The sequence below is a fragment of the Dermacentor silvarum genome, chromosome 11 (genome assembly GCF_013339745.2).
Source record: "Dermacentor silvarum isolate Dsil-2018 chromosome 11, BIME_Dsil_1.4, whole genome shotgun sequence".
Classification (NCBI taxonomy): Eukaryota; Metazoa; Arthropoda; class Arachnida; order Ixodida; family Ixodidae; genus Dermacentor; species Dermacentor silvarum.
This window is the reverse complement of record NC_051164.1, coordinates 85,997,179-86,021,690: the sequence shown is the minus strand read 5'-3', so window position 1 is coordinate 86,021,690 and position 24,512 is coordinate 85,997,179. Positions and strand designations below refer to the sequence as shown.

Genomic DNA, 24,512 nt, shown 5'->3' with positions numbered 1-24,512 from the left:
TGTTGGCTTCACTGCCTTTACCAAAGCAGGTTAATTTGCCATTTATGAAGAGCATATTTGATACTGGCCTTGAACCAGAACGAGTTTTGTGCTATGGGGAAAGAATTAGGTGCCCTTTTCCCAGCACCGTTGATCAGGTTGTGCTGCTGGTAATGTGGACATTGAGTCACGTCTATCCGCTGACTGCACACTCACTACTCAGAGGAAACCAAGAAACATGTAAAAATATTTTATTCACAGTGCATGACAAGTGGTTAAACAAGTAACAACAGGCTGTGGGAGATGCCCATTGGAGACAAGCCATCCTCCACACCGCCTACAATGTTTGACAGATGTAGATTCATAAAGGTCTCTCTTGGGAACAGCCACTGTTTCCTACTTGAACAAAACCTCTATCACCACAACATAAAATAAAAACAAAAAATCTTCTACATAAGGACAAAAAGGAATGTCTGCAAAGACTACACTCGCAACGGACTAATATAGAAATTAACTGGGCATCTATCAAAACCAACATCTGCATTTGATGAAAAACAATACTTACCAAAATCTTTAGCTGGCTTTCATACTGATGCTCTGCAGTATTAAAGCTTTCACAGCTTGTTTACTTGCATTGCGCAATTTTATACTAAATGCCATGATGTTGCCATTGACTGCATTTTCAAAAGCTCCGCACACTGGATATTTGTCTCCAGGGCCTGCGAACACCTGACGCTCTGATAATGGTTACACATCCCCGTTACCCACTAAGTCTGTGTTACCACAGCTCAGATTCTCTGTCAGTAGAAGGCACTTCAATCACGCGTAGGGAGTCCGTCAGCCTTGCCACTCGTTCCCCTTCAACGACATCGCCGATGATCCAAGCTGGATAACCCTCGAGTTGCTCGATTTCTGCACAGTATGCTTGAGCGTTCTCTTTTGGTAGGCACATAAGTAGTCCACCTGAGTATGGGGAAATTAAAACATACAATAATCAGTCAATGACAGTCAATGACAAAGTGCCCATAAAGAAGTACTGACACACATAAACACTAGCATACGTTTCTTTCACATGAGAGGATGACACTTAGCATGTACTACAAAGGTCGAGAAACACTTAAGTTATTTTAATTTGATATTAAAAATTTCGGTCTCAAAATGCCAAGCCTGGCGTCATCAACATTACCTTGACGTAGGGTTTAGAAAAATCAGTTGAGAATGTCGTGTCGGTACACCTTTAAAGCCTAGAGTATAATTACATGCTTGAAAGAGCAAATGAGCATAACAAAGCTGCAAGCATGAATGAAAGGCTTTTGTTGCATCTGTTCACTGTTGCAGTATGCCACAGTGGCATAAAGGCATACACAGAGAGTTGCTTGCATGAAAATGCACACATGTTGGCATTTTCACACTGGCTGACATCTCTCGTCTCCATGGCAGTTGCTGATAGCTTTGGTACTCACACATTCTGTTCACTGAGCTTCCCGATGATTTCTGGAAGAACAAAGGTAGGCTGCCAGTTCTATGCAGCACTTATTTGCCTGCATGACTGAAGATGCTGCTTTTCCTTGCTCTACACAGACAGTGCCGCAAGGGAAGCCGTAAAATATAGCTACAGGACCCATTTGCTGGGTGGCATGAAAACACTGCTGCTCACCAGTTTTTGGCAATGTGTGTTCTGCCAACAACAACATGCCATGCACGTTTTCCCACTAGCATGGCCATGCTTGACACTTCTCACAGTAGGAAACCGATTTCGCACAGAAAGCCTCTTCTTACGGCACAACTTTGCTCAGGAAGCCGAAAGAGCTGTTCATGAAACTTTCTTTCTGTGTGATCCATACTTACCACGCAACAAAACATTTTCGTTTTACCCCAGTGGCTTAGGTTCCCCAATTTTCATTACAACCTTCTATGAATTTGTTAGAGATTCACATCCTATGAATGAATGAACACTGCATGGCTAGTAACACCCTCCCCTTTCCCCACTTAGGTGAACAAGCCATTCTAACCAAATAAACGGTTTATTACAGCTGTAAGGACAATATGACAGCGGCCGACGTGGTATGCCACCATTCCTACTTTTATTCAGGAAGACTGAAGGCTGACCAGAGCGGCAGCTGTGGCATCTAACCAGGGCGAGAACGAGAACACATTCTACTTGCTAGTGCCTCGTGAGCCAATCTCTTGGGATTCGCGATGATGATTATGATGGATGGTGATGATGGCGCTATACAGCCATTCTTGGTAGGGAGCCTACATGCAAGCGCTGTTTTAGGGTGGTGACAACACCAAAAGTTTGAATGCTATTTACCAAATGGCTATCAAATGACTCTTAGTAGCCATTTTGATTCCCAATCTCACTAGAAGTCGCGGCACATTCCTTTTTTTTTTTTTGTCATGCTCTGATGTACCCATGCTAGCACGCGATCTATGAACTGGCTTTACGCCTTTAAGGATGCTCAATAAATAGATTGCAGGTCAGTAACTCACCTGAGGTCTCGGCCGAGTATCCCTGCATGAGCTTGAATGAGGTGCCTGTGGCGGCCAGCAGGGCAGGGACCTTGGCGATGATCGGCAATGTGTGGATCACGAAGCCCACTGAACACTGCTGCACTTGGACCAAGTTTTGTGCGTGGCCAAGCAACCCAAAGCCAGTCACGTCCGTGGCCCCATGGCACCCATGTTTGTGCATCAGCTGTGCCCCTGTATGAACAAAAGGGCACATGTAAGTACAGTGCTCTTTAACATTACATTTCTGCTGCTGTTAGTATTCATGCCTTCGATGAACTTTGCTTTATATGCTTAGGCAGGCACCATAGGTGCACCACTGTATGATGTTACCAGGGCACTGATCAATTTTGTAATGCAACAAACTAGCAATACTTTCAAGGTAACTCATATCAGGCTGCCAGCTAGAACAAAGCTAAGTGGAGGTGATGTCATCAAAGTCACAAGCCTTATTCTCCTCCTTGGTTGCATGGTAACATTGTGACTATCACTTACCCAGTAAAATAAAATTTAGCTCCCTGATTACACACGGCAAGTTCTCACTGGCTATCATAAGCAGCCACAGGCCACTGCAGTGCTTTTTGAACAATTCCTCCTTTTCTCAGCCAAGGAATTATAGACAAGGTGATTAAAACTGTATTGGTCATACCTTGATGAACATATGGTCTTTGTGTCCTCAAACCAAATCCAAAAGAATTTCGCCACTTGCAGCTAGTCTTGGGTGTGTCGCCGAGGTGCTTTCAAGAAAAGCTAACCAGCAGGGCTACATACAGCATGAGAAAATCTGACGACTTACTGCAAGATAACCGACAAGTTGCGATTTTATAGTGTTGTGTGAAGTACCTAGGTATTTGCTTATGCATTGAATTTTTGAGACACAGATTGACACATTAGCCAAAAACTAAACTTCAGGTCCTATCACTTCTCAGTAAATGAACACTAGTTGCTGAGAAGGCACAAGGTTGAAAGAGATGAAATTAAACACTACTACTGTTGCCTAACTTCACATGCAGCTTACCATTGAAAATATGGCTTGGCTATGAGTAACATCACAGTTGTCAACAGAAATTTGAACTAAACCACTCAAGAGGAAGATGTGCGTAAAAACGCTGACCTAAACCAAACAAACGAGCACATACCAGTAAGATTGAGGCGTGCCATGCAGTCCATTGCTCGAAAATATACTCTCCGAACATCTTCTTCGGTGATGCCAGCCTTATCTAGTTGAGCGCGACGCTCTGGCTTCTCAAGCCACTGATGAGCATTCACAGCCACCTGGGTGCCCAAAGGTTTGGTCAACACCAGCACATCTCCTGCTTGAGCATTGTCTGGCCTGTAGCAAAATTCAAATTCTAGTTATTCACCAGTCGTTCATATTCAATTTTACTTTATTTACCTATAATTAGTCTGTGTAGCTGCCTAGGCTAAAAGTTGTTGTGAAACAGCTTGAAGGAGGCTAGGCAGCCATTACAAGGCATATGCAGAATTGTGGAGAGATTGCAGAGGACAATAATTGATCCACTAAATTCAGGAGAGTAACAAATTAAATTTTAATCAAGGTTGAAACAGGAGCCTATGAAAAGGTGGTATGAAGCATATTAATTGTAGTATACATCACATATATAAGACTGTACACAACCATAAGCATATGCATATTTATTTTCTCCTGGTAAGAATGAATTAACAGTAATCTCACATATTAAAGGCTTGCTTATACGAGACAGTTACTTCGCAGAAATTTAGGAAAGATAATCTTAAGACGATAAAATACGCTACCGTACCAACACCACACAGGCAATAGTTTGCTTTAATCATGCAGCTGGGGACATGTTTTGCAAATGGGACATGCATACATACAAGAATGAAAAAAATAGACAGCATCATGCACATATGATAAGAAAGCACTGGACGAGCTGCAAAATATTTTACTTCACCATTCTACATGATACAAAAAGCATAATCAAAGATATGTTGACTGAATTCTGTGATGGTGTGCTAAGTTTGTAATTTGTGAGGTAACGCAAGAAAACAAAGGCTTCAGAAATAAATACACAATACATCCATGCAAATGTCTAGCGCAACTTCTTTTCGAGTATATTGTCTTCTTGCGGTGCTTCATAAGACACGGATTCTAGAGACCCGTCAGTTCAACAAGCACTTCTAGAATATGAGGTACGCAAAATGCAGAGCCCATTCACAGAAGTTCCCCGAGTTCACATTTGAAGCAGTGATACCTGTTTAAAGGATAAACATTTGGCCTGCTTGAATGTTACTTTTTAATGTTGTCGAGCAAACTCTCAATGCTTTTACCATCTTCCACAGGTTCAGCCGTCTTGTATTTAACATACTGTAATATTTGATCTCGAATGCCTTACCAAATTACTGCAAGGGCCCTAACGGCAGGCCAATATGTGTTAACATATATTTGCTCTTCTGTTTTTACATGTGAAGTATTAACTTGCGTTACTGGACTTCATTCTAAATGGCCTTACCACTAGGTCAACTGGCACAGCAAATCTCCCCACACTTCCTTATGCAGAGCCTAACACAGTCAAAAGCAGGGCAGAATGCCTAACTTAAGAGAGTACAAAGTCTGTTCGAAGAATGTGCTCACGAGATAATCTCAGACTCTCTGCAGACTGCTGATGCCACACCACCAATCATGGGCCAGGGGTTGAGCACTGTCTGGCCTCCTGTGACTCTAGTGCCCGCTTCTTCAGCCAAGTCCTAAGGAGGAAAAAAAAAAACTCAAGCTGAAACACCACCACGGCCAGAACTTCTGTGATAAGCACCAGCCCACAAATGATGCAAAAACTTCACACACTGTTTAGTTCGAGAAGTCTCAACGCAATCTAACAGTAAATCATAAATAGAACACAATTTTTCAAAGTCTAAATGCAGGGCAAACTTTGCCTGACGTGTATCTAAAAAAGACACCTTGAGCTGGGATAATGTAACGATTCTATTACAATGCTTCGTCAATGGTCCGAGTGGCACTTTGCCCAAGTTATCATTGGAATCGCCCTGCCGTGAACAGTGGATAATATAAAAGGAATAGAATACCAATTAAAATAGTTACTAGGTCACCTTTTGCCAAACTCGGTACAAAAGCATTAAGGCAAATTATTAAATTTGCAATTGGGCATGGAACCTGTTTCAACAATCAAGTAACCAGCACTTCCATACCAAAACCAGTTCTCATGTCCATGACCAAATATGGCTTCATTAAAACTTTCAATCTTTCATAAATGTGCTACTATACCTTGATTCCCTTGATGAGGAGGGGTACAACAATGTCCCTCTGTTTTTCAGTAAGCTTGGTGCTCACAGCCATCACCATCAGCATGTTGTCACACCGAGTCACTCCGAGAGCATAGAGGTCAGAGAGCACATTGGCGCATGCTATCTTGCCCTGCGACATGTGGAAAAAAGTATGTTGCATGCATTATAAGCTCCATTGGTCTGTTTCTTCAGCAGTTACTTACCCTAAGGCCAGATGCAGCTAAGTGACAGCAAAGGTTTCATGGGAACAAAGTATGACTGGAAAGGTCAGGCAGTAGCTGAACAAAGTAAGTCAGCCAAAAAATTCAACCATGTTCCCTTGGCTAATGCCAACAAGCATTTACAAGCAATGCATGGTGTTCAGTGATCCTACCCACACTAATAGTGCAGCTACATAAGTGAAGCAAAACAGTTTGTATACAGTGTACTCGAAGTGTTTGAGGACACAATGACAACCTCAGGAATACCATCAATATTACAAATGAGATTGGGTATACTCGTTCCAAATATTTTTCAGTGTTTCTCTTGCTACTTTTCTATAAGACTGTTAAATAAAACGATCTTCAGCCTCAATTACTGACTGAATTCGGCTTTGATAATATCTATACACTCGGATCAGATAGTGTGTGTTAATGTTAGGCAGTGCTTCCACAATCACAGCACAACGCCTTAGCATGTTGTGTGGCTGTTTGTTAGTCTTTCTCTCAGTGATGCCCGTCATACATAATGGCATAGAGGTTTAGGTATTCTGAAATAGGACGCCATATTAGGGGTGACGTGGTCGCTTAAGTTCACAACCAGACGTTCTTGGTTGACACAGGCATTTTGGCCTCAAGCAAATCCATAACTTAAGAGCGGCGTCTAATAAAATCATGCACAAGAAGCTTGATTTTTGATTCTGCCGCCTGAAGCTGCCACTGATCGTCAGTGGCCAAAATCAGGGTTCTCACTCATTATGACCTCCTCCATGTGCTCGAGAAATTCAACCGTCTGACTGAAATTTGACCACTGGGAGCGCTTAAGTGTCATTGTCACAAATGATAATTGGCCACAAACTTTTGTCTCACCCAGAAAACAAACCATTTTGTGACACTTAAGAAGGTGGTGATCTCCAAGTCGCTCTGGTTGGCGTGCAAGGTGACTAGGGGAATGTACTGCTTCATCTCCAGTGTCAGACTGAAAGGCGATACCCGGGAATAATAAATTTTCTAGATAGGTGACAGAGGGGTTGGTGTAGAGTGCCTAGACAGAACGAGAATGTTAATGTCTATAGCGGTTTAAAGCCCTGTGCTCAAATACCTTGCGCACCCAGTAGATGCGACAGCAATGCAGTAAAATAGTAAATCATAGTGCACTGTGATAGGCCTGTGTTGGGTAAAACTTACAGCTATATAAGGATCGTCAACAGATGGATAGAAGTAGTCTATAGTTTGAACCAAGGAAAACCCAGAGTCTCCAAGAGGGACAACACTGGAGTCCATGCCAATATCTGCAAGAGAAGTTGTAACGGTAGTCAGGTCTATGGTGATGTGAAATACACACAGAAGTGCCACTGAGTAAGCATAAAAGATGACAAGAAATTGAATAGTGGAGTGGTCATTATCGTGTCTGTGCTGTTTACCTAACATAAGACCGTTAAATGCTCACAAAAAGTAATTGAGACTAATTTGTAACTAGCACTGCATTGCAAAATAAGGCAGTCCTGCTCCTGAGAGGCAACGCCACGTCAGTTTCTCGACTCAAGATGGCAAATTAAAGTATGCTCTATCAGGCACAAAAAGCTACACCAGTATACCTGGGATGTATTCTCACATATAAATAGTGGCATACTATTCAATTATTGTGCTAGTAAGCGCCGCAAGAACTTCGATGGTACAATTTTGCAGTGTACTAAAATGTGTGCCTAACATGAAAAGCAATTCAAGATTTCAATGAACAGCATTACACTTATTTCTCTCTTCTTCTTCTTTCTGGGATTTCACATGCCAAAACCAGTTCTGATTATGAGGCACGCCGTAGTGGAGGGCTCCGGATGAATTTAGACCAGCTGGGGTTTGTTAACATGCACTACAACGCAAGCACACGGGCATTTTTGCATTTCGCCTCCATTGAAATGCGGATCCCGCGATCAGCAGCCTTAGCTGACTGAGCCACCGCGGCGGGTACTTAATTCTCATTTTGCTATGAGCAAGCTCTTTCACACTTGCAGCAGAAGCAATAAGTAAAGTACTATTTAAACAACAGTACACCTTGTATGTGTAAGTCATTATATGCATGTGTATGCTCTTGCCCTTTTATAGCACGCAAGATCATCTACACATTTGATTGATCTACACAAATGATTTGATAGAGATCAAATCATTTCTCTAACACCAACACGTATGACAGTCCTTGACTGAATGTCGTACCAGTGTCTTTCCTAAAGGAATTCCACATCAAAGAAGTTGTGGTTGTATGAGGACCACAACGTCTTTGAAGTAGCACTCATTTCGGAAGTTTCATGCCAACTGATTTTGCGGTTGCCCGTGTGATTCGGTAAGGGTCAGCAGTGGTTCAAGTCGACGTGCAAGGTGAATTTCAATGAGCAACGCGCAAATACATGTGACGATGTCTCGTAGTAACTGCACGAACGCCGCCACACACGCACCGATCTGGGTTCCCTCGGGGTGGTGCGACACAGTCTGCTGCGCTCCGCTGTCTCCCCTCAGCGAATTAAGCAGTTTGTTGAGCACACCCTGGGGAACCTTGCAGCCTCATCCTTTCATGTCGGCCAGGCCCAGGAGCCGAAACTCCGGCTCCAGTCCGTGCTCGGCGTTGTCGAACGGCCGGTAAGTGACCACCGAGCCGCTCGCGCCCCGTCGGACCACGTAACGCCGGCCGGCCGCACCGGCACCACTGTCACCGCTCATCGTCGAGGGGAAACCAGCTAGACTTCGAGCCACGGGCGCCGATCTCCTGTCAACCCTAGAGGAAAGGCGAGATGAATAAATAGCTTTCTATCGATGCATATCCGCAATCAGCTGCGAATAGGATCGGGTAGCAGCCTGAAAGCGTCTCGCGCAGCACGTTTCAAAGGTTTACTTGCCTGCTTGAATTTCTGAGCAGCTGTCGGCCGCAGCTCCAATATCGACCTAGAAACGCTTTCATGGGCTTTACCGCTTTCCCCCACTCGTTCCGCAACTTTCTTTGCCGGCCCTGTAATCTTATAGTGCTGCTACTGGGCTCACATACGCGCGCGAAACCGCCTTGTCGCCCTCTAGGGGCTACTTTGCGGTTTTTGCCACAATGTGTGAACATAAAATAATATAAAGCACGTATGAAAAAATAAAAAGTGCGTGTTGTCCTCAATTAAGTTATGAGTAGATATAGTGACAATAATATGTAGTTTTACTATATTATGAAGTAAAAAAACAACTATTATTATAAGCAAAAAGTTCTCGCTAGATGCTGCAGCGCTAATATGTAAGCAGCGGCAATTTTTTTAAAACAACATGAAGGTTTGTCTGAGTGGTGCGCCTAAGTGTGTTGACAATTTGCGAAAATCCGCGGGAAAGATAAACGATCGAGAGCCGCCGCAAGCTCCTTGAGAGATAAACTTTACCGGAAAGTAGACGACCAGCAAAAGATTGCGTCTGCTCGACTGATAGCGAAAAGCCTTTTAACGGCGACGTTATCGTGGCATGGTGAAAATTGCGCGAAAGCTACTTGAGACAGGTAAGCTAGTGGGCAGTTACAATGGTCGTTGCGAAACCCGCCGGTACGTCTGAATCCCATTATCTAGTAACATTTGTCTTATGTTGACAAGGAACTGCTCCCTTTCACATCAGCCCACTCAAAACTTGTCGAACTGACATCACAACAAACATCTACAAAAACAACGTAGCAACATATGGCGCTTCACCGCAGTGCGTGCGGGTGCATTCCCTAATTTAAGAAGTGCCAGGTCATAGGACGCTATAAAAGTGCTTATGGCCGTTTGATAGCTGAGGCCTTTGCAATCCGCCGAACAGGTGAAGCTTGTGTAAGTGTTCTTTCCTTAACGCTCGGTGAAAAAGAGATCATGGTACGTTGAAAGTGCATCTGGGCGGTTTTGTAGTTTGGTTTTATCGCTTTGTCACCCCGTCATATTTACCATGCGACAATGGCTTGCCGATCACGTGTCGGTTGTTTTCCCGCCTCCCTTTTTCTTTTATTGCTCCACCGCAATAAACCTTCAGTTGTCAGTCAGCGCCTGTGGCGTGTGTTACTTCTTCTGTGTATCGACGTTTTTCTTTTGCGCTGCTTTTACCTTTTGCGATCATGCTTAACCAACTGTTCCTGCGTTGCACACTTCTGCAAGGAATGATCATTTTTAAATTTCTGAGGAATTTTTTTTAAATAGCCTGTTGTAGATAACATATAATTCGTCCTTGAGCTGGATTATTCAGAAAGGCGGATATCGATTGTACGAGAAATCGAAATACACACTGAACTAATGAAATAGTCACTAATAACTTCGTAATTAATTACTTTATGACACATATTACAATTTACGAATTGCAGCCGGTGAGTTCGCAAGACCTATCCTCTTCAATCTCCATGATGACACCAGTTTGGAGGTATGCGCCACCAAACTCGCCGTAAAAATGCACTGTTGTTCCACTTACTTTTATTGCGATAACAATTATATGGACTCTCCAAGCGGATTTCTGCCGTCACCGTGAGGTTCCGTATGAAGTCCAACGACGATGAAATCGTTGCCGCGTGCCGTATAGGCTGTATGTGCGAGTGAAAGCGCGCGAGGTACGCGCGTCCTTAACGTGCACTCAATGAACGGTACAAGGGTGCTTTTGCATTTCGCCCCCATCGAAATGCGGCCGCCACGGCCGGTAATTGAATTGAAGGGAAAAAAATTTTTTTTACAGACCAACTGTTTATTTAAATCCGTTGGTTCAAGACATGTGCACCAGGTATAATCACAACACAATTTGTTTAAAGCTGGTGTGCGTAAACTGTTCACACGGAAGTTTAAAGGAACGGAGTAAGGTTCCCTGAAAACCAAGCAAGCACGCTCATGTGCAGCGGCTTAGCTTTAGGTAGTTAGCAGTTTCCGGTTTCTGGCACCCAGCGCCAGAAAAAAAAAAAAAAAAAAAAAAAGCCCTTACAATGAAGTGCAGACGGGTAGTCGGCTAGTCGCAAACCGCCGACGTTTCCGAGTGTGGCCTATTTGTCTTTGCGGTGCAAATTCCTATCCCACTGATTTCGTTGGGCTTCGTCTTTCGGGGCTTTAAACAACGACAACGTCCGTTCATTTAGCTCACGAAATCCGTGTACTGGCTCTTGCAACCTCATCTCATCTCCCATGGCTCATACCCACTACGGGGGATGCCAAGAATCCGGTGATTTCAACTATATATGTTTATTAGAATTTAAACAAAAATTTGTATAGCAGAAATTAGAAAAATACCACAAAGAATTTTAAGATAAAATAATTTTGACATAAAAAATGTAAATAATAGGAATAATTCATAATTCTAGAAATACAGCAAGGTACTCTTTTTGTGCCTCTTATGAAATTGTAAACTCCAAGAAAAGCATCCTTGTGGCTGTGTCCCAGTGAAGTCACCCCAAAAAGAGAGAATCGTTGGCGAGGTTAGTCTTTCGAAATGAAATTTCTAAGTGTTTTATCAGTCTTAAAATTCGGTGACACAACAGAATAACTTCTTGTTGGGCGAGCTGGTGTTTACACTAGCGCTCGTCTTTCCTTTCGTCTCGTCTTTCGCTGTTGTCTTTTATTTCGAGTTTTGCGCTAATAAGTATCATGTTCGGTGGCACAAGAGGAAAAAAATAAGTAATCAATGAATTCAGGTGCATTGCAAAAAGAACATAGAGGTGACACAGCGAGACCAGACCTGTGTAAGTAAAAATTTAGAGGCGGTATATGGCATCTCAATTTTGTAAAGGAATCTGACACCGATTATTGTTCTACGGTAAACAAAAATAGTGGAAATCAGAAGAAGGCGTTAAAATAGATTTTGCGATAGCGCAAGAAAATCTAACGTGTCGGAAACGCGGTAAAAGACACAGAAACTGCGTCCGCAACCTCACTGACAGCCGCTACTGCGGCCGCGATCTCCTCGGTTTTTTGACGCCAGCGCCACGCGCGGCGGTTACAGAAGTGGCAACAGCTCTCCCATAGGCCGCGCCCCGCGCTCTTTCCACTACCCACAGGGTATTCTAGTACACTGTAACCAGAGGCACCGGCAACAGTCACCAACGCCGCGCGCGTTCGGTGCGAACGCGGGCAAAACGCTGCCGGCGTCGATTACAGTTCTGCACGTTGCTGGTGCTGCTACGTGTCCAAGCTTATACAGCTGATAAAACTACTATCCATATAGCTCTCTACTAATTTGCTATCGCAATTGATGCTTCGCCTTTCGGGTGAAACTGGGACATTTTTTAAAACAAAACGTTCTTTTATGCATCGAAGCACAAAAGTAACTGGAATGCCCATGTATTTCGTTCCACACTTTAGGAAATATTCGAGACTGGTGTCATCCTGGAGATTCATTTCAAGTGGATAAGTCTTGCGAACTCACCGGCTGCATTTCGCAAATTGAATATGTGCCGTAATGTAATTAATAAATAAGAATTAAAATTAATTAATTGTATAAGATTAATGCAAGCGCATTGTGAAATTTTGACTAATTATTTAACTTTTTTGTTGACAAGTTGGACGATTGATCCTACTGCAAGACGTGAAGCCTGTCATTCGAGTTCACAACCGGTTCCAGACGTGCAAAAAATTGAAGCTGCTAATTTCTGCGGCGTAGTGAATTCTGGTCAGTTTCAACCGGAAAATGGGACCTGCGTATGCCGAAGCTAGGGCGCAATTGTCACACCCTTAGCAGACAAAACGAGCTTGACATGAGCGCTTCAAGCGCAGTTGGCGTGTATTTTGCAAGGTTGGCACGCATTTTGTAAGCTTAAATTAAGATAATGTGCTGCGCGGTATGCAAGCCCACTAATCTGATAACCATCGAAGCACGAAACGAAAGCGAAAAAATGATTCACAACGACTGAAGCCGTATTTTGAAACGATTCACTTCACTTTTCATTTTATCTAGAGTGTACTAGACCATTGTCATAGAATAAAGAACCAACTAGAATAGAATAACGAGCCATTGCCTAGTACACTCTAATTATATCGTATCAACCGTAGTTGTAAGTGGCGAAAGTAACGATGACGGCGGCATCCTGTGGTGAAAAGGTTTTCAATGTGAAATGTTAAATATACGGAGTGTTCTTCTTCTTCTTCTTCTTCTTTTTTTTTAGGATGTACAGATAATTTTTTAAGAATGCTGTGACCGTGAGACACCTGTCGTTTTAGCATACGAGCTCTACGGCGCGACGGAAATACTTTGCCGCTGCTTAAGTTACTCTGAAAAGGTCTGATTTCAGGAACTTTCCTTTTTTCCTCGGAAATTGATTTACAGAAGGACAGCGAGGTTGGCCTAAATTTTGCTGCAAAACAAACGCGGTTTTATGTCACTAACGATTGCAGCGCTAGACTGCGTGCAGCGGCAATATTCTGTCAACGCTACCGTGATGCATTCTACTGTTGCTACTCTCTCTATTAAGACTCTTTTGGGAAGCGGCGTGCAACGTGCTCTACGTGCTGTCATCACTACTGTCACAATCTGCGTCTGCGACCGGCGGCTCACCGGTAGGATTTTACATTCATTCCTGCCTTTAAAAAGTTCAAGTCATGGCTCCCAAGAGGAACAATATGGTGCCGAACGGCCACTTCCATAAGGACTGGGAGCGCTACGTGAAGACGTGGTTCAACCAGCCGATGCGCAAGAAGCGCCGTCACGCACACCGCGTGAAACGTGCGCGGACCATCGCGCCGAGACCCGTCAAGGGTTCCCTGCGACCCGTCGTCAGGTGTCCGGGTTTCAAGTACAACACGAAGCAGCGCCTGGGCAAGGGTTTCTCCCTGGATGAACTGAAGGCCGCGGGCATCGCCAAGAGGGTCGCCAAGACCGTCGGCATCTCCGTGGACTACAGGCGCCGCAACAAGAGCGTGGAAAGCCTGCAGCAAAACGTTCAGCGTCTCAAGGAGTATCGCTCCAAGCTGATCTTGTTCCCCCGCAAGGCTTCGAAGCCAGGCAAGGGCGATGCGTCGGCGGAGGAACTGAAGCTCGCGACGCAGCTGCGCGGAGTCATCATGCCGCTGAAGAAGAGCACCCACCGTGAAAAGCCTCGAGTCCCCACGGAAGAAGAGAAGAAGTACAGCGCCTACGTGCATCTGCGGCAAGCGAAGGCCAAGGCACGCCTTTGGGGCAAGCGGGCCAAGAAGGCTCGCGAGGCAGCGGAAACCATGGAGGCGCAGGCACCGAAGAAGGCCTAGCCTGTGCTTTGTGTCAATAAATTTGAAGGAAAAAATCAACCTTTGGTGGTATTCTTTATGGTATACCGAGGTGGCCGCAGGAAACTGCAGTTGTTCTGCACATTGTACTGGCTTGTGTTTTGCGCCGCGGTCGATCTATTTGTGATCACAACTTGGAGCTGCTCATCTTAGTTGAAATCTCCCTACGTGGGTATCTCGAAGGAGTTGGTATAATAATCGCATTTATTGTGATGAGATATTTCTGAAAGCCTCCTGAAAGATACCTGTCATGTTGGTTGAGTAGTGGTGGTCGTTTGAACAAATGCATGACTTCAGTGCGCTATATAACTGATGTGCAGTACAGCTGGAGCATGTCAATGGCAGCTGCACCATTTAATAATACATTATTTGTATCCAAGAAGGGTGTGACCAGGCATACAGGGCTGCAAGAGGCATAACTGCCCATGCCGGAGTGGCTTGCGTGCCCAACCTGGGATCCATTATTGCACTAACACGTGCAGATTAAGTGACAGGGATGTTGTCATGATTGGACATTCCTGCTGAAGGCTACCGCAAACGCTGTGTGGTCGTTAAGATAGGTCCGACGTCTTGCATTTTGGTGATGCAACAGCACGCAATAGCCACGAGGAACCATGCCTCTCCGTTCGGGTGAGAAGGGGCTCAAGGCAATTAGTGTGGTGCTTCAGATGCGGTGCACCCACTATTGTCTGGTGGCAGGAGCATGGCGTTGGCTTAGGAGATGGATGGTGGCAGGCTGAATTTAAGGTGTAAGAGACTGCCGGGACGCGACTTGCAACAGGATGTCAGTCCTGACGTGTGTGGGAGAGGCGCCGACTTATGTAGGTGGCACGACGCTGTCCGCTGAAAAGGTGAGCTTAGAGGGTCGTGGATTGCAGCTCGTGACTGCATGGCTGATAGCTTGGAATTGTGTGAGGCTATCATTGCATGGCAAAAGCTGGTAGTGCAGTGAGTTACAGACATATCAGACAATCTTAATGGGCTCATGCACATGTAAATACAATTTACCAACATATACATATATTGCAGTTTGTGATGAAGGCTTCCCAGAACAGTTGGTAGTAAAGTCGCATAAAGGGAAAAGATCACTGTGGTCTCTAAGTGTGCTTGAGAGACTCTGAAACACAGGCTGGGGTCCTGCAAGCATTTTCTCCGTGAGAAAGTAATGATGAAAACATGACTGAAACAGGAGCCCAGTCATGCAACAGAAGGCTTAGTGGATTTGTGGCACTATTGAGAATACATTCCCGAGAGTGCCTTTAATGTTCTCCACCCAGATTGGTGTTCCACCAGATCTAACATACTTCATGCAGTGAGCACAGCTGGACACGTCTTCAACGAAATGTTTACTAAATACTTGCATAACTATCACTTCTATAAATCGCACACATTCATAAAGTCAGGTACCCATTTACATCTGATCGGAGCTTCTCAATGTCCACTCCAATGTTGCTACCCTGTGTTTTGCCGTTGTCGGGGTTCTTCATCAGTTCTTGCACATAGCTGTCGGGCAGCTTGTGTTCAATCGCTCCAGCCACGATGACGGCTTTGTAAAGAAGTGAGGGCATATTTTTCTTTCCGGGCCTTGAGGGAAGATAGAAGTATGTCCGGCAGACCACTTTGTCCCCTGATGGCAGCTTGACTGTCACATCGGCAGCTTCATACTCCCTCTCCTGCCTGCAAGCAAAGATAAATAAAGGCAGAAGACACATAAGTATGCACATACTACGCAAAAAGAGAAGTGCAATAACTTTCTACAAACTTTCACATATCCACTTCAGACTCGGACTGCTCAGGGACACGACCGATTGTTTATATGGTTTTTAATATCGGCTAGCATGTTACTAACATAAAAAAGACGTTTTGTTTACTTATTTATTTGGGGGTACCCTTGGGGCCGAAGCATTACGTTTGTATGTACTTTCATATGCTTAACTGTTAGAAGCATGTTACGTAACCTGCACCATTTAATGACTGGTGCTCTTCGTCCCACACTAGTTTTTCTTCCTTGCCATCAATCCCTTTCTTGCATACATGTTCCTTGCCATCATATTACAGCATCAAACTGTTGGCCAGGTGATGTGGTTCTTTTATGTGAAGAGAAGGCAATACGTGGCTGGTCACATACACTAGTTAGAAAATTTGCTACATGCAGGAATAACAATGCCAGTGACTGCCCGTGCAGGATGTATACATGTCTATTTACACGGTGTTAGGATATAGTGAGGGTTGCCACATTTTGAACCTTTTAGGCACTACAAAAAAAGGTGCTGAAGTATTTTCTTAGACTCACCGGTCAAGACTATGTATGTCTCCCTTCGGAATTGTCCATAAGACTCCATGCGTGGTGCGCTCGGCACTCTTTTTCAGTGTGGCAGCAGCACCTTGCCAACTTTCAAAGTCGTCCACAAAACCCACGTAGTAGCCCTGCACACAGTGACATTGACAATTTCAATTTTACAGGACATCACCATATATATATATATATATATATATATATATATATATATATATATATATATAGGCATAATATTTGGTCTCCCATGTAAAAACTGGTGTAACTATGACCAGTACTGCAACTATGACAAAACAGATAGACTAGGCACAAACAAGTGCTGCTGACCTGATTTCCAGTTAAAACAATTGCTAACTATAGAGCTGGAACAAGCAACTACTTTCTGGGAAACGGCACTGTAAATCAGATCATTTAGTCAGCTATTTTCACCTAGCTGTAGAAATGTACTTGTGATGGAGCCTGAAATGCTATCCAATTATTTTTCGCACACAAACTCTTTGAGGTCTAAGAGGGTTGAATGGCAGCCACTTCGAGATAACAATTGTCACAGAGTTGTTTACAAAGAGTTCATGTGTGGTAGTTGTATTTCACTGACAGTGAAGGAGCTCAACAAAACTTACTGATAGCAGCTAATAATGATAGAGATCATATATCTATAACAGGCCTGATATAACTTGCAGCTAGTGTATCACTTACTGTACTTAAAATTTAGTTCTGGAAGAACCCATCTCACGATGACTGTCAATGCGGTTAGCATTCAAGCAATGTAGCGATACATTGTATTGCTGAAGACACTTTTATTTACAAGCTGTAGTGGAGGAAGTAGGCTAAGAAGGCTAATCGCATCCATACACCTAAGTGCCACAGGCCCTCCACAGACGACAGTGTGTACACCTTCAGAAGCCACAAACAATGCTTCCCTAAATGTGGCCTCTCAACCGCAGCCAGTTTTGTCCCTTTGGCACTGTTGAATTGGGCTTCAGCATACCTGACTTCAAATAAACTACGGCATGTTTGCATAGGCATCTATTTCAGTCTTAAAACGTTTTTATATATGCCAGCTAGAATAGTGGCTGTTGTCACTTTTAGCAATCAGATGTGTACCTGTGGAATGCGCTCACAGCAAGTTTATAGAGGTTGGAAAATAAAGATACCGACACAAAGTGCGGTAAAGTAGGCTATGCTATCACATCAAAAGAATCCAGGATTGACTACAGATGTACGTGGTGTTAGCAGTTAGCATTGCAAAGCTAACTGAACTCAATTGTTCCTTTCTCTTGCGACATGGGTGAGCCAGCCACAACTGGCAAATCAGTACTGCAGAATCTCGCAAGGTGAAGGAAGTGTCATGAAAGGGAAAGGTTGTCATCCACCCAAATGTAGCACGAAGCATATGCAAAAGAAACCCTTACGGTTTTCCCATAAAGAAAGCTTCACAGTGCAGTTGAAGAAAAATTCGTCCTGTCATAATGATGATGAAACATGGTGATTAATGCTTATATATACAAACACGTAAAACAGTGAGTCTAGCCCCTTTTCCATTCAAACATCTTCACTTGGGTTTAAAAGAAAGCGCGCTTACGAGTCGAAGCCTTGGCGTTTACCGCTTTCCCAGATTATATATTACACGGGTGTTACACGGCGCGCACTCCGCGCCACGAGAGGGATGGAGCCAATCGCGGTCGAGATTTTCGATCCGGATCGGGCTTGACTGCGATCGAAAGAGGCCGCCGCGGGTGACACAGTATTTTACACGAGGTAGGAGTAGCCTTATATGAATCTGCAGATAGCTGCAGATCATGCTATAGCACGAGCATGATTACGACTGACTGCTTGCAGATCATATGTGCCATTAATATATGTACATGCGCCGCGTTGAGAGCATTAACTTGCGTACGTAGCTAGTCGAGTGTCGACATGACGAATACGTACGCACCTGAACTCTGTACTCACCTCGAGTTCTGCAGTGTCGAAAAACTTGGCCGTCGGGTTGCGGATGTGCATGCGATGCGACCACATGTTACTGCCGTAGGCGAAATACAAAATATCGTCGGGGCTACGGGTCTTCCTTGCCGACGAAGTCATCCTAGCGTGGGTCGCGCTATGTGCGGGCGTCCGCGATGCAGCTAATGCTGTCGCGAGAAGACCGCCGTACTTTACGACTCTGCCAACGGGACCGGGTACGAAGCAGAGTAGATTCCGCAGCTGACACTGAGCCGACAGGCAACGCAGAAACGGATGACGCATGGCATGTCGCAGACGGTTTTTGCTACCGCAGCATGCTGTGCCATTTGCCCGCGCGCTGTACAGGCAAAAACGCGATCGCGGCAGACGCTCCCATTGAAAGAGCTTAGATAGACGCCGGTTTGTTTCACCTAGTTTCGCCCCTGAGTACACGTGAAAGCCATTGGTTGCGCGTCCACTGCCGATATGCTCGATCGTATCCCAGCAACTGCGTACACACCTGCAAACTATCTCCGTTGAACCCGTAGCGTGAACATGCCCTGCAAAGCGTCGCGCGTTATTTTACTCGACCATCATTTGTCGCCCGCTGAACATAAACCACTTTGGACAAATAACGTGCATAGCCGTGAGCAGACGCCACACATGTCCTTGCGGTAGGAAGCAGTCGGACCGGTTTGGGCAAACAACGGGTCATTTTCTTTTATTAGTTTGATTTATCTCCGTCACAACTTGACTGATGAACAAAGAACTGCCACAGGGAAGCCTGACGACGCTACAAAAAAGGGAAAGACGAAAAGAAGAAAACAAATGTGAAAACTGCGATTTCCCTCTCGTTTTCGAGGCAAGGACGACGGCGCAGCGGACCGCCTTCCGTCGTCTGCTGCGCGACAGAGCGTAGAGAATAAAATATACGTAGCTACAACCACTGCAACCAATTTCACCTCAAAAATTGTAACAAAAATAAGCGTTTGCATTGGGTATTTACAAACTGTCGCGCCATCTGTGAAGCAAATAATAAACTAATATTTGTATTAACAAAATGTTTTATTAGTTTAATTTACTTATTTTTTTGCTTGTAGAGGGCCTATGTAATCTTGTAGTTTTAAAAGTTGCTGCAGTTTGTGACGTAGCACAGAAGGCGCAGATTCGCAACTTACTTTATTTACACGAACTGTGAGCGAAGAGGAGAGTGAAATAACGACGAGATGCGACGAGAGCCGGCGTACCCGTCGTGCACAGCGCGGTGGCTGCTTCTCAAGTCAGCTGGTCGTCTGCAAGGCTTAATCGCGGCAGCGCCATATATCTGTCCGGATAACAGCGTCCCGAATGTGTGAGTTTCGGCGCCCTGCTTCTAATCTCTCTTGTTTCTTTCCTCTCGCGTCTTTGCGACAGCGTGTTCTCCTCCGCGTGCCAGTTTTAAAGAGCCACGAGCGTTCGTTCGCGGTGCGCGGTTTCTTTTGCTCTTGCTCCTCGGGCTCGCTCGCGCAAGATAGCGGGTCTGTTGCTTCAGTTTAGCTTCGTGCATCGGCGCGAATCGGGCACTGTGAGTCGTTTGCACGAGCTCGGGTGTGCTTCGGTGCCTCGTCGTCGAGTAGACGAGTCGGTGTGACGCCTGTCGGGAGAATTCCTACACGACAGTTTCTTCAATTACGGTTACTGCTGCTGCTCCTGCTGCTGCCGTGTTTTATTTTCGCGAACGGGCATTGTCGAAAGGTCGCGGAATCACGCAAAGCTTTCGCCACTGTCTGACGACGCACCTGCGAAAACCTTGACATTTTCTCCGAACGGAATCAGCTGCCTAGTCTACTTAGTTCATCTTTTGATGTAACATTGCAATGAATCACCGGCCTCTATAAGCACGCCGATCTTTGTAACCCATCGTGGACGGAGCTGTCACTCTTGTCGACTGTCAGTTCAGACTGCACTTTCGCGAACTGTGGTAGCAATGATAATTCAAATTTAAGTACGGGCCTTGCCAGCGTACTTGCATCGTAAATTCGTACTTTGAAGCAGTCGCAGCATATCGGATATATTTTAGTCATTCGCCTTGACAAGGTGATTTGATTTTGAAGCTCTTATCATGTAGTGCGCGTCAAAATCGTGCGGAAGAGAGACAGCTCAAAAGAGAGAAAAGGAAAGAAAAGGGAAGATCTGCAGCTGTTCTGTTTGTTTTTTTATTATTTATTTTTGCTCGGCACAACTCATCCTGTGTTAACGTGCCCGCGCATGCTACAAAGCACGGGCTTTTACAGGTATTCGACAACCTGTAAATGACGGGAACCGCCAGTATTCCACTGGCGGTTCCCGTCATTTACAGGTTGTGTGAATAATTTAATTTCTCTTCATGTGAATATACAACAACTGGTTCCTGACATTTCTTCTGGCGCGGAGCACCTTGAAAGGTGAAAGGTCCGGCTGAGCGTGTCGAGTACGTGGCGTCTCGTGAATTAATTAAACAAATACGTTGTCTTCTCTTTTTGATGTTCTTGTTTTAATCCTGAACTACGCATGTTCGAGACACGAAATGCGCGTCGTCAGCGGCGTGGAGAAATGAATTGATTGGTTCGGGGGATGTTCGATCTGTCTCGCGTGTGTAACCCGTTTCCAATGCTGGACAGTGACGCCTACGTTTTATTTCATATAATTTTTTCTCTTGATTTATTCCGTAGGTGTGATTTCGGCTGTTAGTTTTCACTAATGAGTGAAGACAGTCATGATTATCCCGGCGACGGTGCAGTAAAGTGAACGAGGTAAATTTTTTCGTGAGCACCGGTTACCAGCGGCGACGCGTACATACGTCGCTGGCTGCGGGATACGCACTGATTAGCAAACTACGTAAATAACTAAGTTACCTAATTAATCCTTGTTATAGTAGTGGTAACGTGGGCCACATGTTATTGCGGAAGTGAAGCCAGCTACGGTTCAAGGCATGATTCATCATTTACCGGGAGAGTCATTGGACCAGCTTCGAGATAATCGTCCCAATGTGCGCACCGAATCCACTGCATTAGCATTCAACTCAAATAAAGCCCTGAAGGCCCCCTCCACTCTTCGCACTTTTCCGCCTCACATACCATGTGAAGCACCTTTCAATTAGCTGATCATTTCAGGGCGGATATACCGTGTGTTCTCATTTTTTAGTTCGAACCGATTTTACCGCGCAATTCGTTCTCTCTAGGTGAATTATACCATACCTGAAAATGTAGCCGTCACTTGCGCGACAGTTCGCGCAATCTTCAGGCAGCTGGCTAATGAGGGGGAAAAAGAAGATCGCTAATTAACTTTTCAGCTTAAATTGTGTTTAAATTGCTTAATTGAAGCCGAACAGTACAGGGAACTCTTGTCCGCTTAGCAGCTTTTTCTTTTTTTTTTTATGATCTACGAAATACATTTGTATTCATTTAACAGTTTGCCAAACGCCAAAAGTTTGTCCGGGCCAGTCTTGGCTATCATATGGTGCCAGGGTCATGGCCGCTCGATAGAAACGCACGTTTCAATCGAGCGGCCGCTTTCTGGTTAAATGAGGTCATACGTCGAAAAAAAAAAAAAAAAAAGAACAATTCCGTCACTGCAATGCCACCATTGTAAAGAAAGCGCTAAAGAACAAAACTAAAATCGTTTTCTTTCGGTAAAAAAATTTGCAACTTTCGCTTACGCATATATCCGTGGCCCAAGTTTTGTAACGGATTATTTTCGTCCTTTTTCATTGGCTTGTAGGCCGCAGTTATATCGCCGCGGGATCGCTCCCAACTCTGTCCGACGTGCACGATAAGAAAATAATATATGATCGAGTGATAAGGATCGTTACGGAATATGGTTTTAAAAGACTTTATAGCCTCGTTTTCATCACGAGCCTATTATTTCATGTCCACTGTCAAGACGAAGGCCTCACAACCAGCGACCTCCATCCCGTCCCTGCAAATTTCTTAATCTAATCACACCATCTAATCCTCTGCCGTTGTCGACTCAGTTTCCTTTCCCTTGGCACCTATTCGTGTGTTGTAGTTAGCATTCACTCCGTTATCTGCTCAATGCGTTACACGATCTGCCCATCTCAACTTCTTGCCCTTAACCGCAACTGTAAAATATTAGCTATGCACCTATTTGGTATCTTATCTATACCGTTATCCTCCTCCATCTTAACGTACGTCACACCTATCACTCGCCTTATATACAGGCCTTGTCATGAAAGATCTCTCTTCCGCGTATGCTGTAGTACTTGTTCGATAACGATGCAAGAGCGAAAGATAAAAACGAGACTGTGCTTACAAAGAGATAAGGGTCGTTCGCGAACGGGGCAGCAAAATATCGTTTACTCTTTTTGGTCTTCTCAATTCGGTCCAAAAGCGCTGAAAAATGAGGCTGACTAGACATCTTTCGTGACAGTCGTCGAAAAATTTATTGCGTGCAAGTCGGCTTGGAGCACGTGGGTACACGCTTCGTTGGCGCGCTCAGTTTTCATTTCTCCGCCCCCCCCCCTCCCCCCTTTTCTTTCTATATATATTTTTTTAAGTTTTGAAACTCTTTTCCTGGTGCGCGGCTGTGAAAACACCGCTTCCATATACTCTTTGCCAAGGCTGTCGCTCGTCATATAGCAGTTGCCTGCGTGCGTTTCGAAGGACACGTATACGGAACGTGTACTATAGTGATCCATAAATTGGCGCTACACAATAACTGAATCAACTTCCTTTCGCGCTGCAGTTCTGTATTTTTATCTCCTCCATACCCACAGTTCTCGTATGCGGGTACAACTGTACCAACTCCGCCGTCTCTTGGCTAAGGAGTTATTGACACATGCCTTTCGAAGTTGTAGTAGGTTTCTACAACTTTCTGTAACTTCGAGAAGTATGAGTCGGTACTCCTTAGCCAAATACTATACACACTTTTTGCTCGTAAAAGAAATGATGCATATGAACATTGGGAAACACTCGTAAGATATTTTAATTTGGTATAATGTTGGGCTCTCGAAATGCCGGACATGACGTCATCGACATGAACGTGACGTCACGACGCAGAGCGAAATTTGCCGCCGTCGTGTATCAATAAGGATAGATAGTGTTGGAGTTGATTACAAAAGTAGCAGCCGCCGAGCAATCGCAGGAGTGTAGTGAGCCGGTGTCTCATGACGTCATGGCACATTCACCTCCAGCGGATGCCCTAACAGGTTGCTATTCTGAGCCATGTGAAATTACGCCATCTCGTCTGCGCTGATTGGCCCACAGAGCTGCTACAGCCTCTCTGATTGGTTAGATATGCCGCCATTACAGAACATGGCGGAATTTGACGATGTCCGGAATGGCACTTCAGTTTCATAGAAATTATTTAGGACGCTCTTACGCTCGTCATTACTTTTTGTAGTGTTGAAAGGGTTTGAACATTCACTTAACGTGAAAGCTTGACAAGTCGAAAATGTATCGGTACTCCTTCAAGATGCACTAAAAAAAGAATCCTAAGGCATATTCATCATCATCATCATCAGCCTATATTTTATGTCGACTGCAGGACGAAAGCCTCTAAGGCATATTACGCTTTCTTAATAGTAGAACGGCTGATCTTATTACTGTAAGAGGAGGCTTAATTAATAAGCAATACATACCCCAGAAAACAAGCAAATTATGCAGACCGTGCGCATGGCTTTTGCAAATTATGCAGACCGAGGCTTTTGCGGGTAGCCGATTATCCAGCACCATTTTGCGTTCCGCGAAGCTTACCAAGGGGCACCAACTTGTTTGTGTAAGGCGAGAAGTTGTGTGTGTGTGTGACGTGAGTGTGGTGACAACAGCAAGACGGCGGTCGTATGACACGGCGACGGCGAGCTGTTCGACGTGAGTTCGCGACATGCCGATTGTTGGGTTCGCTATACACGGTGCTGGACGAGCGTTAGTGATATACGCGTGCACAGTACTACGCAGTACTAAGCGTGCTGCACGCTTAGTACTGTCAGCGCTAAAGCGCCGACATCGGACCCGCTACCTGGAGCTCAGCAGCGCCATAGGTGTTGGTTTGGTGCCCATGGATGGGGGGGGGGGTATGGCTCCACCCACTACGGGGGATCACGCCATGAATCGC

The 24,512-nt window shown here is 44.8% G+C and overlaps 4 protein-coding genes across 5 annotated transcripts in view; 2 read left to right on the top strand and 2 right to left on the bottom strand.

Moving 5' to 3' along the window:
* Positions 1-213: 213 nt before the first annotated feature.
* On the bottom strand, positions 214-8,767 carry LOC119433417 (inactive selenide, water dikinase-like protein). The gene is made up of 7 exons (XM_037700618.2): positions 8,420-8,767; positions 7,158-7,261; positions 5,753-5,902; positions 5,105-5,217; positions 3,630-3,823; positions 2,473-2,685; positions 214-942 (listed from the first exon to the last, which is right to left on the bottom strand). Exons 2-7 carry the CDS (start codon positions 7,251-7,253, stop codon positions 758-760), a joined length of 951 nt encoding a protein of 316 aa, XP_037556546.1. The 5' UTR covers positions 7,254-7,261; positions 8,420-8,767; the 3' UTR covers positions 214-757.
* Positions 8,768-13,384: 4,617 nt separating this feature from the next.
* LOC119433418 (60S ribosomal protein L13) lies at positions 13,385-14,203 on the top strand. Its single transcript, XM_037700619.1, has one exon. It carries the CDS (start codon positions 13,520-13,522, stop codon positions 14,162-14,164), a length of 645 nt encoding a protein of 214 aa, XP_037556547.1. The 5' UTR covers positions 13,385-13,519; the 3' UTR covers positions 14,165-14,203.
* A 1,309-nt stretch (positions 14,204-15,512) lies between these two features.
* On the bottom strand, positions 15,513-19,118 carry LOC119432428 (gamma-glutamylcyclotransferase). The gene is made up of 3 exons (XM_037699594.2): positions 18,432-19,118; positions 16,476-16,609; positions 15,513-15,859 (listed from the first exon to the last, which is right to left on the bottom strand). The coding sequence occupies exons 1-3, from the start codon at positions 18,723-18,725 to the stop codon at positions 15,574-15,576; spliced, it is 714 nt and encodes a 237-aa protein (XP_037555522.1). The 5' UTR covers positions 18,726-19,118; the 3' UTR covers positions 15,513-15,573.
* Positions 19,119-19,618: 500 nt separating this feature from the next.
* The window catches only part of LOC119433343 (phospholipid-transporting ATPase ABCA7-like), a 103,252-nt gene continuing 98,358 nt past the window's right edge, over positions 19,619-24,512 (top strand). For both annotated transcript variants that reach the window (XM_037700499.2, XM_037700496.2), the window contains exon 1: positions 19,619-19,773. The gene's annotated coding sequence lies outside the window, so the exon portion shown is untranslated. The remainder of the gene's footprint in view (positions 19,774-24,512) is intronic.

What these genes read in the sequence shown, in the direction of transcription:
- LOC119432428 (XM_037699594.2), bottom strand. Translation starts at nt 18,725, where the DNA reads ATGCGTCATCCGTTTCTGCGTTGCCTGTCGGCTCAGTGTCAGCTGCGG. An exon ending in TCGACACTGCAGAACTCGAG is followed by an intron (nt 16,610 to 18,431) that starts GTGAGTACAGAG and finishes CACTGTGTGCAG; the next exon opens with GGCTACTACGTGGGTTTTGT. An exon ending in GACATACATAGTCTTGACCG is followed by an intron (nt 15,860 to 16,475) that starts GTGAGTCTAAGA and finishes CTTTGCTTGCAG; the next exon opens with GCAGGAGAGGGAGTATGAAG.
- LOC119433418 (XM_037700619.1), top strand. Translation starts at nt 13,520, where the DNA reads ATGGCTCCCAAGAGGAACAATATGGTGCCGAACGGCCACTTCCATAAG.
- LOC119433417 (XM_037700618.2), bottom strand. Translation starts at nt 7,253, where the DNA reads ATGGACTCCAGTGTTGTCCCTCTTGGAGACTCTGGGTTTTCCTTGGTT. An exon ending in AGAGAGTCTGAGATTATCTC is followed by an intron (nt 3,824 to 5,104) that starts GTGAGCACATTC and finishes ATTTTGCTACAG; the next exon opens with GCCAGACAATGCTCAAGCAG. An exon ending in ATACTCGGCCGAGACCTCAG is followed by an intron (nt 943 to 2,472) that starts GTGAGTTACTGA and finishes CCCCATACTCAG; the next exon opens with GTGGACTACTTATGTGCCTA.